The sequence below is a fragment of the Solea solea genome, chromosome 18 (assembly GCF_958295425.1).
Source record: "Solea solea chromosome 18, fSolSol10.1, whole genome shotgun sequence".
In the NCBI taxonomy this organism is placed as follows: Eukaryota; Metazoa; Chordata; class Actinopteri; order Pleuronectiformes; family Soleidae; genus Solea; species Solea solea.
The window spans coordinates 22,348,712-22,368,045 of record NC_081151.1 but is presented as its reverse complement, the minus strand read 5'-3'; the positions used below and the strand labels follow the sequence as shown (position 1 = coordinate 22,368,045).

Genomic DNA, 19,334 nt, shown 5'->3' with positions numbered 1-19,334 from the left:
ATTTGCACCCCACGTCCCACATTTCTATTCCACTCTATATGGATGTTTTTCTAAAAGGCTGTGGCCTCAAACACAGGACGCCGTCTCCCTCTTGTCGTCCGTTTGACTGAGTCGCAAATATTTGACATCTTTTAAAAATAATTTGTGAGTGGGCAAACTACTTACAACTGGGTCAGATCAGCTTCAGGAGTTCCTCCTTGTGTCATGTTGTCGTACAAAAGCTGCATCATAATTACAAATACCTATTTAGTTATTTATTTCGTATATGTTGTTATACTTGTATAAAGCACCGTACATACTGTCTATCCTGTGTTTATGTTATTTAATTTAAATAGATAATCTATCTGTTTACTTCTCAGCACTGATAACATGTGTCCCACATTCTCCCACAGAAAAACTCTCTTTTTAAATTGTCCCTCAGTTCCTATGTTGGGCTCTGACCCTCATCACGGGGAGTGATGATGATGATGAGTCACTGGTCCTTCACTGTAAGTCACTCAGTCTTGTGATGATTCCATTACACAACCTTTTATATGATTATTTTCTGCAAATGGTTAATTTTGTTTCTTTCTGTCTATTTTTATTTATTTATTTATTCATTTATTTATTCGTTTATGTATTTATTTATTTATTTAGTGTCTCAATATGGAAAACTGCATGAGTCAAATACTAGAAAATTTTAATTGAATTAAATTAAGAAAATAAAGGTTCTTGAGTTTGTTTAATGCAAACATTACAAAAGTAAACATAATATCATTGTACTGCCCTCTCGCGGCCACCAGGTGCAGCTGCACCTTCTTCTTTAATTTCAGTATTTTATATACACATATCATTTCTGATATGTTTTATTTTATTTTATACATCTATGTAAACTATTTGAAAAAAAAAAGGAAGAAAAAATCTAGTGGGCACCAGGTGGAGTTTAATATATATTTTCTTTATTTTAGTATCTTACATGTGTTTTTGTATTTTGTATGTAATATTGTTTTTATGGAAATGCAGTTCAGTCCAATAATATCATATTCTTTATTATTATTATTATTATTATAATATATTTTTCTTCTTTTTTACATATATCTTATTTTGTATATAATATTTAAGATATTTAAGAGCCATTTGTTAAAAGACAAAAGCTTCTACTGCCCTCTAGCGGCCACCTGGTGGAGCTGCAGTCCGGTCCAATAACATCACAGTCCTTATTTTTTTTTTATCTTAAAGGGGGGGGGGGGGCTTTTGCTGCCCTCTAGCGGCGTCCATGTAGAAGTGCAGTCCGGGCAGGGTAACCTCCCCCCTGGCCGCCGCCGCTGCTCCGTGTTTGTGTATGTGGAATGCGGGTCAAGCGGAACTCACGGTGGAAAAAAAAACTGCGCCTCACATCAAACTCAAACACCTGCTCGCCTCGGCCTGACGTGCTCTGTATGTACCGACCACTTTTCTTCATTTACAACTCTTACACGCTTTTAATCCATGTTCATAATGTGAGCGAGTGTTCATGAAGTGCTTCCCGTGTTTTGAGTGAGTTTGTGTCTGTGGTGTGGTCGCTCCAGCAGCAGCAGCAGCAGCTCCAGCAGCAGAGCTAGAGCAGCAGCAGCAGCAGCCCCGCTACGAAAACGCGACATCGTCATTTCAAAATGGCGCCAAAGATTAACCTCAGCCAGTGGCTCGCTGGTTAGAGCCGCCGCCTCACTGTGTCCTGCCGCGGGCTAGCAACACTACATCATCATCATCATTAACCATATCCATCAACACCTTCCACGCGCGCGCGTGTGTTGTTCATGCTGATTTCAGGTAGTTTGTCTCAATCAATACCTGACCCCTAACCTTTGGCACAGAGCTCACCCTAACTGTGGGACGGTAATGAGCCGGTGTTATGTTAGCAACGGCGGCTAATGCTAAATACAACTAATGTAACGGACGCGTAGCTTTAGCCTCCGGCTAGCGAGCTAGCCCATGTTGCTAATCAACAACGTCAGTTAAACGCAACGTGCAGGCTGTTGCTGTGGGTGAAGGAAAATATTATAATGGGGAATGTCGTGTATGACTGCTTTACAGTATTGCACGTTTTAATATATGTCATTCTTTATTATGGGTTTTTCCACCCAGAGGCGCCGGGTGTGGGTGGGCCCAGCATGTTGCATAACAGTGGTGGGATATTAGCATTGTAGCTAGTGGCTAGTTAGCCTGGATACGCAGCCCTTATGGTTAAGAAAACCCGCAAACATCGCGTTGTGTTGTCGCTTAGAGGCTACACGTAATCATGTTAACTCTATGTGTGCGTGTAGGTGTACGCGTGTTACATTAAATTAATTTAAATAGAAGTTACTGTACGCAATTGTCAGCTAAGGCTAGTCGCTAGTTAGCTCTGTTTGTTTGAAGAGCGAGCGTCACTGTCGTTAACCGTGGCTAGCCAGCCGTTAGCCTAGCCGGCCAAGCCTGAGTTAGCATCGTGTCCCTCCCTCCTCTGTGCACACCGTGGCTGCTGCGAAGCCTGACATTATGTCCACCTGTCCGGTGTAAGTAAGTGTAGACTCCTTGTTGGTGTATTGTATTCGGAGCTAACAGCTGATATGAGGCGTTTTCCTGCCTCTGCTCTGGGTGCTAACTTGTTGTCATCGCTGGAACTGTGTGTGTGTGTGAGTGTGAGAGACCGTCCCCTCAGGGCTGCGATGCTGTCAGATCAACAAGGAAGCATGTGCAACACTGTCAGTGTGTCACTGTGGTGTTTACCTAGGCTGTTTTTACAGAGACAGCGACCATTTTTCATTAATTCCCCAAAACGTAGGAATGTATCATTAATTATCACAACAGATGGTCTTAATAATCCTAATATACTTATTTGGCACTTAAAGCAGTGGTAATATTTACACATAACCTGAAATATGGTAATTTAATAAATGGGGCTAATGTTACTTTATAGAGGTGTGAATCACAGGGATATGATGGACAAACAATTCTGTGGTAATCAAAATATTGCAAGACAATCATACAGCGATACATCACCATATCTGTCTAACTGAAGAAAACAAAATGTCTGTGAAAAGTTAAATGTGCAGAATTTCTGTATTTATTCACAATACAGAGAACAAAGTCTATGTATTGAACGTGGATGGAGCATCTCTTAATGTAACTTTCTCTACCATTATCCTGCTGTAAACTCCCTCTTCTTTGGCTAGAGTATAAGTTAATTAAATTATCTATATTTGCCCTGGTGTATTGATTCTCGTATTGAACCAAGAAGTACGATGATATATCACCAAATCCATATTTTGACCCACCCCTACTACTACTACTACTGTAATGCATTATTACATGCACCATCGGTTGCATACAATGTGTAGTTTGTTGTTAATCCATTCAGCGATTAGTCTGTTATTAATCATCAACTATTTTGATAATCAATTAATCATTGAGTTTTTCTTTTAAATGAATTAGACAAGCTTTCTGATTTTTCAGCTTCTTAAACATTATTTTGGATAACATCATTTCAACATTTTCTGATATTTTATGGACCATACACCTAATAGAATAATTTAGTTTGTATGTCGTGAATGTGGGATCTCTTGTCTGTGGCTGTTCCGGAAGTTTTTTTACATTCTTGTCCCCGTAAAAACTGATTTTGAGGGTGTGTTTTTTGTTGGAACTGATTGTATAGTTAAGCCTCATGAGTTCAAATATACAAATGTACAAATATAAAATAACACTTCATTGTGAAACTTTAATTTGATTTATTTTATAGTTTTAGTTACTACTCGTTGTCTCTGACTGATGTATATGACACTTTTTTTTGAATGAATGAAGTCAGTCAGATAAACATGAGATTGAAGTGAAAACTGCATCACATGTTCCTGGATTCCATGATAATATCATTATTACATGTCTTTGTTTCTCATCAACCATCCCAATGCATAGCAAATTCTCACACATGAGGTTCTGGAAACTTGTTTTTAAAATTAATCTGAATAATAATTGATTATTTCGTTACATTATTATCTTTGTTTGAAGTCTAGATTGTTATTAAATTGTAACCCTGTTTTTTTCTCCTTTTGACTGAAGTGTTTCTATGATGGAGCTCAGCAGACAGACGACCATGAAGAGAAGCAGGAACCCCAGCAGCAGTGATGAATCCGACAGTGAAAGTAAGCAACAAAAAAAAAAAACTTTTATTTTCTGCTGAGTCATCTGTGCCAGGTTTAATTATAGACCAGAATGAGGTCACTACAACTCCACCATCTTCCTCACATTCACTTGTTATGTAGGGTCAGCACATATGAAGTTGAAGTTAATGTATAAAGATAAATCTTTATACACCCCCAAGTACTTTGGGGGTGTTTGACTAATTGTTTTTGTCCTGAACATTTATTTTCCTAGTCAGTAAATGTATACTAAATGCTCAGTTAGGGGTAAGAAAAAGCAACAATAATATGAATAACGAGCAACAAAGAAATAAAGACAGACAGAAAGGAATAAAGTGTCAGGAAACAGCTTGTGATTTTTATTTATTTATTGTTTTGCCACATCATGCATCAGACTTTAATTAAGTGGTTGATTTGAAAATCTGACACAGCCACAGTCTCATTGAAGAAAAATATGTCATGGAAAATACATTTAAATGGGCCTTCTAAATTTGTCTTTAAATTGTTAGTAAGTTATATTAGTTTTAAGCGCTGGATAAAGTGGTTGAAGAAGAAGACTTTAAAGTTCACTTATTAGACAAAATGTGACTTTTATATAATCAGAGTTTGGGTTGAATCTAAAATATTATATATGTAGCTTCACTACAGCTCTAAGATGCTGGAAAAGCATTGAATTTGACCTGTAAGGTGTTTGAAAGGTGCTTTAATTTGACCGAACCTCGTTCGTTGTCTCCGTGGACTCACTGATTACTTCTGTTAGATGTGTAGAATATTATGAAGGCCTTTTATAGGCTGAAACTGAAGTAATCAGGTGTTTTTATGTCCCGTATTTAGTACAAATTAAGGTTTTATACATTCGCCCTCTGTGGTTTTCTTGGGTGTGTGCACAAATGATTTAAATATGCATACGTTTCCAGGTTAGAGACAATAATCTGCACGTTGTTTGAGGTTAAGTCTGATGAATAAATAAAAGCTGTGACGTGTGTTAATAAGTGTCTTTTTGCTGTTTCTCCTGCAGGTAATTCCACCTGCTGGTCCCAACATTCATCACAGCCGAGGAGAGGCACCGGACAGAAGCCCTCTGAGGTACAGGTCATGACGTTGCCTTCTGCTGTTTTTAATTATTTTTTCCCTCTTAATTTCTAATCATTGTGTTTTTAAAGTGAGTGAAACACTGTGGCGTGATATCACTAAAAACAAGTCTTTAATTTGATGTGTTCATTTATAGACTCTGCTCTCTGAGAGTGTGAGTTGAGAAGTGTGGAAGCCTTTCTGTCGTTATCTACTGTTCATTCTTTGGACTCGCTGTGTTGCACTCCCCTCTCTGACTGTGGGCCAATCAGATTAAACCAAAACAACTACGTTAGTCTGAGCGGGATTCTGATTGGCTGCTTCCTGGTCAGCTGACTGCACACAGCCTGTCATCTGCTGTACAAACATGGATACACAGTGTCTCGATGAGAAAAAGCCTGGAACTAATGATTACTCACATGATTATTTATTGCACATTTATTTATTTTTTTATTAATTTTACCTTTAAAACTTTGGAAAAGTAAACATTTATCTCTATTAAACTGTTTATTTAGCTCAGTTTAACAAACCTTAGTCTGCATTTATTTTTTGCAACTCTGTCTCTGTTTACGTCTTCACTCTAGACTAATTAAGTTGTGCTGAAGAGGCCAAAAAATAAGATATTCAATCAGAAAACACTTACAATGAGCTGTGCGCCTTCTGGTTTTATGATTCGGTTTAGAATAATCACGTCAACAAATTGATTCCACGATGCATTGCCTCCTCAAATAATTCAGTTTTAATGATTTCTTTTATTAATATAAAGTAAAGAAACCAGGGGGGGAGAAAAAATCACATTTAAGAAGCTGAAAAAAGTCAAAGAAAATATTAAACCGATCAATCGGTTGTAAAATTAGCCAAGTGCATACAACATGGAACCTACAAAGAACAATGTTTGAAAAGGAGCAGGAAGAATGACCAGTCATCCGTTAACTAAACACTTAACTTTTTATCTCCAGGTTAATTATTATCTGAATATCCTCCCATTGCTTAAATAAATCATCAATACATACATAAATGAACCCCTCCTCGTCGTCTGCATCCTAATGAATTTAATAATTCTTGTGAATTTCTCTGTGAGATGAATAAAGTATCTATCTAATGTACATGGATATATAAAGATACAGTAATTCACACATTTATTTATTAAGTTCCAGGCCTCAAAAAAGAAAACTAATGCTTGTACAAACTGTGAAATCAACAGTCGCTGCATCTGCTGTGAATTTAAACTTCAATCTAGTTGGACTCGTGTGTGTCTGATGTTTGTGTTCTGACGCTGCTGCAGGTTTTCAGGACGGACCTGATCACCGCCATGAAGGTGCACGACTCGCACCAGCTCAACCCGGAGGACTATTACGTCCTCGCTGACCAGTGGAGGCAGGAGTGGGAGAAAGGGGTCCAGGTCCCCGTCAGCCCCCAGTCCATCCCACAGCCTGTCGCCAGGTAGAAATACAGAAAACAAAACAAACACAGGCCACGAGAAGAAAAATCAGCATTTTGTCAGTTTACAGCGTCCCAAATAAATGTCAAACATGGTGATTTTTATCTTTTCTTTTTGCATGTGAGAATAAGAGTCGAGTAGCAAAAATGCTAAATTTTTTCACATTATAACCACAAAATAATCGCAATGAAATTGTTTTATTATTTTGTTTACGCCCTGCCTCCAAAGAAATGTAGTTTACGTTGGTATTTCTGCCAAGGTTTGGGCTTTTATCTCACAGTAACAACTGTATTTTTCATTAAACCTCAGTTTAAACACAGTGTGTTAAGACAATTTAACAGTTTTATTGTCCACTGTGTGTGTGTCGTGCAGAGAGTTGGTAGAGAAAGGGAAGGAGGTCATGTTTATCCGGCCCAAGAAGTTGATCCGGACGTCGGGCACCGAGGCGCTGGGATACGTCGACATTCGGACACTAGCAGAAGGAATGTGCCGCTACGACCTGGACGAGGAAGACGTGGCCTGGCTGCACGTCGCCAACGAGGAGTTCGCTGTTATGGGTGAGTCAGGAAAATGGAAAGCATGTATCCTGTGATGTGGAACCCGGGGATTATTTTCACATTCTCTCTCTGTTTCTGCAGCTATGCCGCCAGTGGACGAGATCACCATGGAGCGGGCGGTGGAGGAGTTCGAGCACCGGTGCTACGAGAACATGACGCACGCCATGGAGACGGAGGAGGGTCTGGGCATCGAGTACGACGAGGACGTGGTGTGCGACGTCTGCCAGTCGCCTGACGGGGAGGACAACAACGAGATGGTATTCTGCGACAAGTGCAACATCTGCGTCCACCAGGTCAGACGTCCACACACACACACACACACCCTCCTTCTCCTTCTGTTTCCTAAACAATGAAGATTAAAAGCGTTGGTCTGATTTCTCCGGTCCCGCCACTATATCCGTGTTCACTTCCTGTCCTGGAGCTGAGACGCCGCATGTTTGTATTTCTCACCAGGCGTGTTACGGCATCCAGAAAGTCCCGAAAGGCAGCTGGCTTTGCCGAATCTGCGCCCTGGGCATCCTGCCCAAATGTCAGCTGTGCCCCAAGAAGGGCGGAGCCATGAAGCCGACCCGAAGTGGAACCAAGTGGGTCCACGTCAGCTGTGCCTTGTGGATTCCAGAGGTGATGACTAATGTTTTGTTTTGTTTTTTTATTGAAAATCTGAAGTATAACAAATATAACTTTGTGTTAAAAAAAGAATTGCATTTTATTTATAGATAATGCCAACTTTTAAGGTAAATTCTGTCAATAAAATGCTGTTTTTTAATTTTCACTTCATGTTTTTGTACACATTTTGTATTTTCTTTCTTTAAATGATGTTTGTTTGACAGCAGTGAACTGAAAAAGGGACTAAATCAAAAAAACCTGCTCTTAAATCCTACATTTTAGCAGCGAGAATGAATTTAATCTGTTTTTGTTGTATTGTATTTATCATGCGTTCTTAACTAAGTATGTTTTCTATCTGATTTCTTATTGTCTCGTGTGTTTTTATGGTTGCAACCGCTTTTTCGACGTGTTGTTTTCCCCACAAATGGCAAAACAAAGTGACTCTGACGCGCGTGTTCGATGTGCAGGTGAGCATCGGGAATCCAGAGAAGATGGAGCCGATCACCAACGTGTCGCACATCCCCAGCAACAGATGGGCTCTGATCTGCTGCATTTGCAAAGAGAAGACGGGAGCGTGTATACAGGTGACGTTTATGTTTATGTTTAACACACAAACCACGGCAAACAAACTAATGTGGAGAATGTTTTTCAGTGAATTTGCGGCTCAGTGGCAGGTAGGACTCCGTTGTACTTAATTAGTTGTTTTCTTGTATTAAGCTTCAATATAACAGGTTTAAACGTGATGAATCGTAAACACATGACACCTCAGAATAGTCTTCACTCAAAGAGAGGATTAAATTTGTTTGGATTAAATTCGTTTGGATTAAGTTCCGATGCATAAAATCCTTTGATCGATCTTTAAATAGCTGCCTTTTCTTGTTTCCGTAATCTCCCAAGACTATCGAAATCATGCCAGATTTGGCTTGAAAGACCCACATTTTTATTCACATTAGTTCTGTAAAAATCTCTTTTGTAACCCAGTGAAATTTGTATGGAAACTGAAATATCTCAGAATAAATTGATATCGAATTGAAAATTGAAATTGCATCAGGATGTAGAATCAAGAGATCAGCACCTAAAATATTTTGAAGTTCATTGACAAACAGATAAACACTTCTTGTCTCCGCCCACCCCTGCAGCTTTAAATGTCTTTTATTTTGAAAAGCCTAAAGTCAATGTTTTTGTTGTTCTTCCAGTGCTCAGCGAAAAACTGCCGGACTGCCTTCCACGTGACGTGCGGCCTTCACGCCAGCCTCGAGATGAACACCATCCTCACCAGTGACGACGAGGTCAAGTTCAAGTCCTACTGCCCCAAACACTCGGGACTGGAAGGCGACGAGTCCAGAGACGGAGACTCGGGAGGCGAGGAGGAGAAGGAGGGCGCCAGAGACAAGAAGGGCAGGAGGAAAGGCCGGGTGAGAGGAGAGGACGACGCCACCTTCTTCTCCTCCTCCTCCTCGTCCTCCTTTGTCGCGCCTCAGCTCGTCGACAGAGCGCCGAGTGTCTCGGCGGAGATCAGCAGCCGCCAGCAGGAGAAGAGGGTCAACCAGCGCAAGCTGAAGCTGCAGGAGATGGAGGAGGAGTTCTACCAGTTTGTGGAGGTGGAGGAGGTGGCCGCTCACCTGAAGCTGTCGCCGGAGACGGTGGACTTCCTCTACCAGTACTGGAAGCTGAAGCGCAAGGCCAACTTCAACCAGGCGCTCCTCACGCCCAAGAAGGACGAGGAGGAGAGTCTGGCCCGACGCGAGCAGGAGGTTCTGCTGCGACGCCTGCAGCTCTTCACACACCTGCGGCAGGACCTGGAGAGGGTACGTCTCCAAACATTTAACATCATTTATGAAGCTTTTTCTCATCTAAAGCTCGAAAACTCTACACTAACGTGTCAAAGTAAAGTGGACGTCGGCTGTTTTGTGCTCCTCAGGTTCGGAACTTGACCTACATGGTGACTCGGAGGGAGAAGATGAAGCGATCGCTGTGGAGAGTCCAGGAGCAGATCTTCCAGCACCAGGTCAGACTGCTGGACCACGAGCTGCTCACAGGTCAGTCACACAACACGTATGTTAAACATGTTAAATACACATAAAACAATATGTATAATGTGTACAAAGCAACTGTAGTGATCTGTTTTGCCCACTGTTTTTTCTTAAGATGTGTCACCAAATTCGGTCCTTGAATTTGAGGGAATTGGTTCTGGAAAGTCCTTGAATTTTATGAATGTGGGGACCCTGACCTACTGATCACAAAAAAATAAGATCCATCCGTCAAAAACTGCACACAGGAAGTTGCTAACAGAAGGACAAACACTGTCCTAATTTTGTGATTTTGTGTTTTCAGGCGATCCCTCTGCGCAGGACTTGCAGGATCTCTTCTCTCTGGACAGTTTATCGTCTCAGGACTCGGAGTCTCGCTCCTCCTGGAGCCACGCCGGACTGAAAAGCAAACGAGGCTCTTCCAAGCAGGACAAAAGGAAAAGCAGTGACAGGAAAAGCCTGCGCGACTCGCGACACAAGAAGGAAAACCTGAGCAAACTGCCGGACGCCAAGGAGAGCAAGAGCTCCCGGGTCAGAGAGGCCGCGGGCGACGCCACAATCCCAGACTCTGACACCAGTCAGGAGATGGACTTCCTGTCGCCTCACAAGTCAGAGGATCGGGAGACGTTCACTCTCAAACTGCACAAACCCGAGAGCAGGAGGGTTGTGAGGCGGGACAACAACGAGGAGCGGAGGAGGAAGAGGAGGAGCGGCAGCGAGGCCACGCACAGCTTCCCCAGCCACGTCAAGAACAAGCTCGGGTCTAAACATGTGGACAAGTCCATGTCCATCAGGCTGGTGGACATCAGAGGCTCCGACACGGACGACTACTACGGAGAAGAAGAGGCGACGAGTAGAAGCCCCGCCTCCCCGGACGCGACCCCCAACACTAAATCCGGCGACGCCTGCGAGACGCCGCACGCCGCCGCCAAAGCCAACATGTTGCCGAGGAAAACGCACGCCGGCGTCTCCCACCATCTCAAAGGCTGGGGCAAGTTCAGGATCCCCAGGCGGAGCGAGAAGGAGGAGGCGGAGCAACGCAAGCCACTGCTGCGGCCGCTCACCAACACGCCGGAGCCGACGCACCCGAGGACGCGACTGCACGCCGGGACGGAGAACGACGGCTACGCGTCCGACTCCAAGCCCGGCGACGGCGACCCCTGCCTGAAAAGATGCCACTCCCACCAGCTGAGAGGCGACGCCTCCCTGAGCCGCCGCTACGGCTCCGACATCATCCGTCGCGGCGTGCTCGCCTCCTGATGGCGGTGGAGAGGAACACTGAGAGAATAAGCTGCACTGTGTCGGTGGAGAAAAAGAACGATGGTCGCTCTTTGTACCTTTATTTTTCTGGATGAATCGTTTAAAAGAAGAAGAAAAAACAGAGCTGATATTTATTTTTTATTTGTAAAATATGTAAAACTGGGAAATATTTTACTTTATTTTGAGCTAGTTTATTATTATTATTATTATTATTATTATTATGATTATTATTACTATTAGTTTTCCTTAAAGGGATTGTTCAGGTTTTGTCAGGTGTGGTTGTGTGAGGAACCAGAAGAAAAACACGAGGAAAAACAGATTTTTTAGCAGCTTAATGAAACGCTCTGTGTCCGCTTCAGTCTACGATGTTTTAAACTTTATTTCCCTCTAACTCTCCCACACCAAAGTCCGTTGAAAAAATCAGTAATTTAACATCGCAGCACATAGGAGTTGTTGATCCACTGCTGTCTCCATCGCTAATGTGTTATTTTGTGACTTCAGGGGTTTGAAATCCTTCGTTCTGATTTATTTTAGTGACACAGACTCGCCACTTGAGGGCAGCAGACGACCTGTGTCCACCCAGCTAAAACCGCCCATTTTCTCTATGGACTTTGGTGTGGGGAGAGTGAGTATTCTGTCAGCAGAAATACTCTGAAGATATCGTAGGCGAGACGAAACCGTCTATTTCCTTGATTACTCGATTACTTTGCGCCAGAACAATTTTGAAAACCAGAAAATATTCACATTTAAGGAGCTGAATAATCAGAGAAACTTGTTTTTATTTTTTTTATTTTTTTTATTTTTTTTAAAGCGCTCAAAGTAGTTTGACGATTAGTTTAGTAATCGATGAATCGTTGCAGCCCTGGACTTGAGCTGACTGTTATATATTTTTTTTTACGACACCTGTTGAGTGTCTAAAATCAGTTTTTCCTCGTCTCCCATTCGGTAGCCGTGGCCAGCAGGGGGCGTCCACAGCTCTGATAAAGTGTCAGTCCCTCATTTAACCACGCTTTCTGAAAATCTGAATATCCCTTTAGAATAGAAAGATGTCAAGTTGCCACTTAAACGCTCGCTCAGATATTTACAAGCATCAGCTACGTAATAAAAGTCGTGATTGTTGTCCGGGACCACAAGCTTGTGCGATGTTTTTTTTTTGTTTTTTTGCCGTAGTATTAAAACTCAACGACGAGTAGGTTGCACTTAATCTTAAAAACTTAAAAAAAAACAGCTGAAACAGATTATCTTAATCCAGTCAGTGACGTTTTTTTCTTTCTTTTCTTTATTATTATCGCTTTTCAACTGCTTTGCACAGGAAGTGAAAACTGCTCAAACTCCAGCTGTCATCATCTCTTCATCAGTCTTTATCCCAAAACATAAAATGTCCTCGTCATCAGCACTTAAGTGTCACTGAGCTGCGATCGGGTTCGTATCCGTCATGTGCCTAACTTTGATTTGAAGCGTTTGCACTACGAGAGGTTGGCACAGGTGTGAGGTGTGTGAGTGAGTGAGCGTGTGTGAGTGAGTGAGTGAGCGTGTGTGAGTGAGTGAGTGAGCGTAGAGTTATTTTTACACTGAAAAATTAAATGAGCGTTTCGTATCCTCAGCCACTGCTGTGCTACTACTGTTAACGCAAGAATCAATCTGGTCCTGTCTTTGTCTAAAAGAGGAATAAAAACTCTGGAGGATGACATTACTGTGTGTGTGTGTTTTATTCTTCATCCTGTTTTTTACACACAAACACGTTTTTTCTTTCTATGACTTTTTTGACTGATTTTGGACAACATACTAACCTATGACTTTTTTGAATGGTTTTGGACGACATACTATACTATGACTTTTTTGACTTGTTTTGGACGACATACTATACTATGACTCCTTTGACTGATTTTGGAAGACATACTAACCTATGCCTTTTTTAACTGGTTTTGGACGACATACTAACCTATGACTTTTTTGACTGATTTTGGACGACATACTAACCTATGACCTTTTTGACTGGTTTTGGACGACATACTAACCTATGACTTTTTCAGGTGATTTTGGACGACATACTAACCTATGACTCTTTTGACTGATTTTGGACGACATACTAACCTATGACTCTTTTGACTGATTTTGGACGACATACTAACCTATGACCTTTTTGACTGGTTTTGGACGACATACTAATCTATGACTTTTTTGACTGATTTTGGACGACATACTAATCTATGACTTTTTTGACTGATTTTGGACGACATACTATACTATGACTTTTTCAGGTGATTTTGGACGACATACTATACTATGACTTTTTTGACTGATTTTGGACGACATACTAACCTATGACTTTTTTGACTGATTTTGGACGACATACTATACTATGACTTTTTTCTCCAATTTTGGACGACATACTAACCTATGACTTTTTTGACTGGTTTTGGACGACATACTATACTATGACTTTTTCAGGTGATTTTGGACGACATACTAACCTATGACTCTTTTTTGACTGATTTTGGACGACATACTAACCTATGACCTTTTTGACTGGTTTTGGACGACATACTAATCTATGACTTTTTTGACTGATTTTGGACGACATACTATACTATGACTTTTTCAGGTGATTTTGGACGACATACTATACTATGACTTTTTTGACTGATTTTGGACGACATACTAACCTATGACTTTTTCAGGTGATTTTGGACGACATACTATACTATGACTTTTTTGACTGATTTTGGACGACATACTAACCTATGACTTTTTTGACTGATTTTGGACGACATACTATACTATGACTTTTTCAGGTGATTTTGGACGACATACTAACCTATGACTTTTTTGACTGGTTTTGGACGACATACTAACCTATGACTTTTTTGACTGATTTTGGACGACATACTAACCTATGACTCTTTTGACTGATTTTGGACGACATACTAACCTATGACCTTTTTGACTGGTTTTGGACGACATACTAATCTATGACTTTTTTGACTGATTTTGGACGACATACTATACTATGACTTTTTCAGGTGATTTTGGACGACATACTATACTATGACTTTTTTGACTGATTTTGGACGACATACTAACCTATGACTTTTTTGACTGATTTTGGACGACATACTATACTATGACTTTTTCAGGTGATTTTGGACGACATACTAACCTATGACTTTTTTGACTGGTTTTGGACGACATACTATACTATGACTTTTTCAGGTGATTTTGGACGACATACTAACCTATGACTCTTTTGACTGATTTTGGACGACATACTAACCTATGACTCTTTTGACTGATTTTGGACGACATACTAACCTATGACCTTTTTGACTGGTTTTGGACGACATACTAATCTATGACTTTTTTGACTGATTTTGGACGACATACTATACTATGACTTTTTCAGGTGATTTTGGACGACATACTATACTATGACTTTTTTGACTGATTTTGGACGACATACTAACCTATGACTTTTTTGACTGATTTTGGACGACATACTATACTATGACTTTTTTCTCCAATTTTGGACGACATACTAACCTATGACTTTTTTGACTGGTTTTGGACGACATACTATACTATGACTTTTTCAGGTGATTTTGGACGACATACTAACCTATGACTCTTTTGACTGATTTTGGACGACATACTAACCTATGACCTTTTTGACTGGTTTTGGACGACATACTAACCTATGACCTTTTTGACTGGTTTTGGACGACATACTATACTATGACTTTTTCAGGTGATTTTGGACGACATACTAACCTATGACTCTTTTGACTGATTTTGGACGACATACTAACCTATGACTCTTTTGACTGATTTTGGACGACATACTAACCTATGACCTTTTTGACTGGTTTTGGACGACATACTATACTATGACTTTTTCAGGTGATTTTGGACGACATACTAACCTATGACTTTTTTGACTGATTTTGGACGACATACTATACTATGACTTTTTTGACTGGTTTTGGACGACATACTATACTATGACTTTTTCAGGTGATTTTGGACGACATACTAACCTATTACTTTTTTGACTGATTTTGGACGACATACTAACCTATGACTTTTTTGACTGGTTTTGGACGACATACTAACCTATGACTTTTTTGACTGATTTTGGACGACATACTAACCTATGACTTTTTTGACTGATTTTGGACGACATACTAACCTATGACTTTTTTAACTGGTTTTGGAAGACATACTAACCTATGACTTTTTTGACTGGTTTTGGACCACATACTAACCTATGACTTTTTTGACTGGTTTTGGACGACATACTAACCTATGACTTTTTTGACTGGTTTTGGAAGACATACTAACCTATGACTTTTTTTACTGGTTTTGGACGACATACTAATCTATGACTTTTTTTACTGGTTTTGGACGACATACTAACCTATGACTTTTTTGACTGGTTTTGGACGACATACTAACCTATGACTTTTTTGACTGATTTTGGACGACATACTAGCCTATGACTTTTTTGACTGATTTTGGACGACATACTAACCTATGACTCTTTTGACTGATTTTGGACGACATACTAACCTATGACCTTTTTGACTGATTTTGGACGACATACTATACTATGACTTTTTTGACTGATTTTGGACGACATACTATACTATGACTTTTTTGACTGATTTTGGACGACATACTAACCTATGACTTTTTTGACTGGTTTTGGACGACATACTAAACTATGACTTTTTCAGGTGATTTTGGACGACATATCAACCTATGACTTTTTTGACTGATTTTGGACGACATACTAACCTATGACTTTTTTGACTGATTTTGGACGACATACTAACCTATGACTTTTTTGCCTGATTTTGGACGACATACTAACCTATGACTTTTTTGTCTCATTTTGGACGACATACTATACTATGACTTTTTTGACTGGTTTTGGACGACATACTATACTATGACTTTTTCAGGTGATTTTGGACGACATACTATACTATGACTTTTTTGACTGGTTTTGGACGACATACTATACTATGACTTTTTCAGGTGATTTTGGACGACATACTATACTATAACTTTTTTGACTGATTTTGGACGACATACTAACCTATGACTTTTTTGACTGATTTTGGACTACATACTAACCTATGACTTTTTTAACTGGTTTTGGAAGACATACTAACCTATGACTTTTTTGACTGGTTTTGGACGACATACTAACCTATGACTTTTTTTACTGGTTTTGGACGACATACTAACCTATGACTTTTTTGACTGGTTTTGGACGACATACTAACCTATGACTTTTTTGACTGATTTTGGACGACATACTAACCTATGACTCTTTTGACTGATTTTGGACGACATACTAACCTATGACCTTTTTGACTGGTTTTGGACGACATACTAACCTATGACTTTTTTGACTGATTTTGGACGACATACTATACTATGACTTTTTTGACTGATTTTGGACGACATACTAACCTATGACTTTTTTGACTGGTTTTGGACGACATACTAAACTATGACTTTTTCAGGTGATTTTGGACGACATATCAACCTATGACTTTTTGACTGATTTTGGACGACATACTTACCTATGACTTTTTTAACTGGTTTTGGAAGACATACTAACCTATGACTTTTTTGACTGGTTTTGGACGACATACTAACCTATGACTTTTTTGACTGGTTTTGGACGACATACTATACTATGAAGTTTTGGTCTCATTTTGGACGACATACTATACTATGACGTTTTGGTCTCATTTTGGACGACATACTATACTATCACTTTTTTGTCTCATTTTGGACGACATACTATACTATGAAGTTTTGGTCTCATTTTGGACGACATACTATACTATGACGTTTTGGTCTCATTTTGGACGACATACTATACTATCACTTTTTTGAGTGATTTTGGACGACATACTATACTATGACTTTTTTGACTGGTTTTGGACGACATACTAACCTATGACTTTTTTGACTGGTTTTGGACGACATACTAACCTATGACTTTTTTGACTGATTTTGGACGACATACTAACCTATGACTCTTTTGACTGATTTTGGACGACATACTAACCTATGACCTTTTTGACTGGTTTTGGACGACATACTAACGTATGACTTTTTTGACTGGTTTTGGACGACATACTATACTATGACTTTTTCAGGTGATTTTGGACGACATACTAACCTATGACTTTTTTGACTGATTTTGGACGACATACTAACCTATGACTTTTTTGACTGGTTTTGGACGACATACTAACCTATGACTTTTTTGACTGATTTTGGACGACATACTATACTATGACTTTTTCAGGTGATTTTGGACGACATACTAACCTATTACTTTTTTGACTGATTTTGGACGACATACTAACCTATGACTTTTTTGACTGGTTTTGGACGACATACTAACCTATGACTTTTTTGACTGATTTTGGACGACATACTAACCTATGACTTTTTTGACTGATTTTGGACGACATACTAACCTATGACTTTTTTGTCTCATTTTGGACGACATACTATACTATGACTTTTTTGACTGGTTTTGGACGACATACTAACCTATGACTTTTTCAGGTGATTTTGGACGACATACTAACCTATGACTTTTTTGACTGGTTTTGGACGACATACTAACCTATGACTTTTTCAGGTGATTTTGGACGACATACTAACCTATGACTTTTTTGTCTCATTTTGGACGACATACTATACTATGACTTTTTCAGGTGATTTTGGACGACATACTATACTATAACTTTTTTGACTGATTTTGGACGACATACTAACCTATGACTTTTTTGACTGATTTTGGACTACATACTAACCTATGACTTTTTTAACTGGTTTTGGAAGACATACTAACCTATGACTTTTTTGACTGGTTTTGGACGACATACTAACCTATGACTTTTTTTACTGGTTTTGGACGACATACTAACCTATGACTTTTTTGACTGGTTTTGGACGACATACTAACCTATGACTTTTTTGACTGATTTTGGACGACATACTAACCTATGACTCTTTTGACTGATTTTGGACGACATACTAACCTATGACCTTTTTGACTGGTTTTGGACGACATACTAACCTATGACTTTTTTGACTGATTTTGGACGACATACTATACTATGACTTTTTTGACTGATTTTGGACGACATACTAACCTATGACTTTTTTGACTGGTTTTGGACGACATACTAAACTATGACTTTTTCAGGTGATTTTGGACGACATATCAACCTATGACTTTTTGACTGATTTTGGACGACATACTTACCTATGACTTTTTTAACTGGTTTTGGAAGACATACTAACCTATGACTTTTTTGACTGGTTTTGGACGACATACTAACCTATGACTTTTTTGACTGGTTTTGGACGACATACTATACTATGAAGTTTTGGTCTCATTTTGGACGACATACTATACTATGACGTTTTGGTCTCATTTTGGACGACATACTATACTATCACTTTTTTGTCTCATTTTGGACGACATACTATACTATGAAGTTTTGGTCTCATTTTGGACGACATACTATACTATGACGTTTTGGTCTCATTTTGGACGACATACTATACTATCACTTTTTTGAGTGATTTTGGACGACATACTATACTATGACTTTTTTGACTGGTTTTGGACGACATACTAACCTATGACTTTTTTGACTGGTTTTGGACGACATACTAACCTATGACTTTTTTGACTGATTTTGGACGACATACTAACCTATGACTCTTTTGACTGATTTTGGACGACATACTAACCTATGACCTTTTTGACTGGTTTTGGACGACATACTAACGTATGACTTTTTTGACTGGTTTTGGACGACATACTATACTATGACTTTTTCAGGTGATTTTGGACGACATACTAACCTATGACTTTTTTGACTGATTTTGGACGACATACTAACCTATGACTTTTTTGACTGGTTTTGGACGACATACTAACCTATGACTTTTTTGACTGATTTTGGACGACATACTATACTATGACTTTTTCAGGTGATTTTGGACGACATACTAACCTATTACTTTTTTGACTGATTTTGGACGACATACTAACCTATGACTTTTTTGACTGGTTTTGGACGACATACTAACCTATGACTTTTTTGACTGATTTTGGACGACATACTAACCTATGACTTTTTTGACTGATTTTGGACGACATACTAACCTATGACTTTTTTGTCTCATTTTG

The 19,334-nt window shown here is 39.6% G+C and overlaps 1 protein-coding gene across 3 annotated transcripts; it reads left to right on the top strand.

The window, feature by feature from the left end:
- Positions 1-1,258: 1,258 nt before the first annotated feature.
- jade1 (jade family PHD finger 1) lies at positions 1,259-12,325 on the top strand. Of its 3 annotated transcripts, none has more exons than XM_058615773.1 (11): positions 1,259-1,416; positions 4,054-4,136; positions 5,152-5,219; positions 6,490-6,647; positions 7,018-7,202; positions 7,284-7,495; positions 7,656-7,823; positions 8,276-8,392; positions 9,005-9,616; positions 9,730-9,847; positions 10,143-12,325. In XM_058615773.1, the coding sequence occupies exons 2-11, from the start codon at positions 4,061-4,063 to the stop codon at positions 11,096-11,098; spliced, it is 2,670 nt and encodes an 889-aa protein (XP_058471756.1). In that variant the 5' UTR covers positions 1,259-1,416; positions 4,054-4,060; the 3' UTR covers positions 11,099-12,325. The 3 variants fall into 3 exon arrangements, with proteins under 3 accessions (XP_058471756.1, XP_058471757.1, XP_058471755.1); XM_058615774.1 differs by lacking the exon at positions 1,259-1,416 and adding an exon at positions 1,605-1,788; XM_058615772.1 differs by lacking the exon at positions 1,259-1,416 and adding an exon at positions 1,844-2,513.
- Positions 12,326-19,334: the final 7,009 nt, after the last annotated feature.

Excerpts from the sequence above, each read along its gene's own strand:
- jade1 (XM_058615772.1), top strand. Across the intron at positions 4,137-5,151 it reads TGATGAATCCGACAGTGAAA|GTAATTCCACCTGCTGGTCC; the intron begins GTAAGCAACAAA and ends TTTCTCCTGCAG. Across the intron at positions 9,617-9,729 it reads TGCGGCAGGACCTGGAGAGG|GTTCGGAACTTGACCTACAT; the intron begins GTACGTCTCCAA and ends TGTGCTCCTCAG.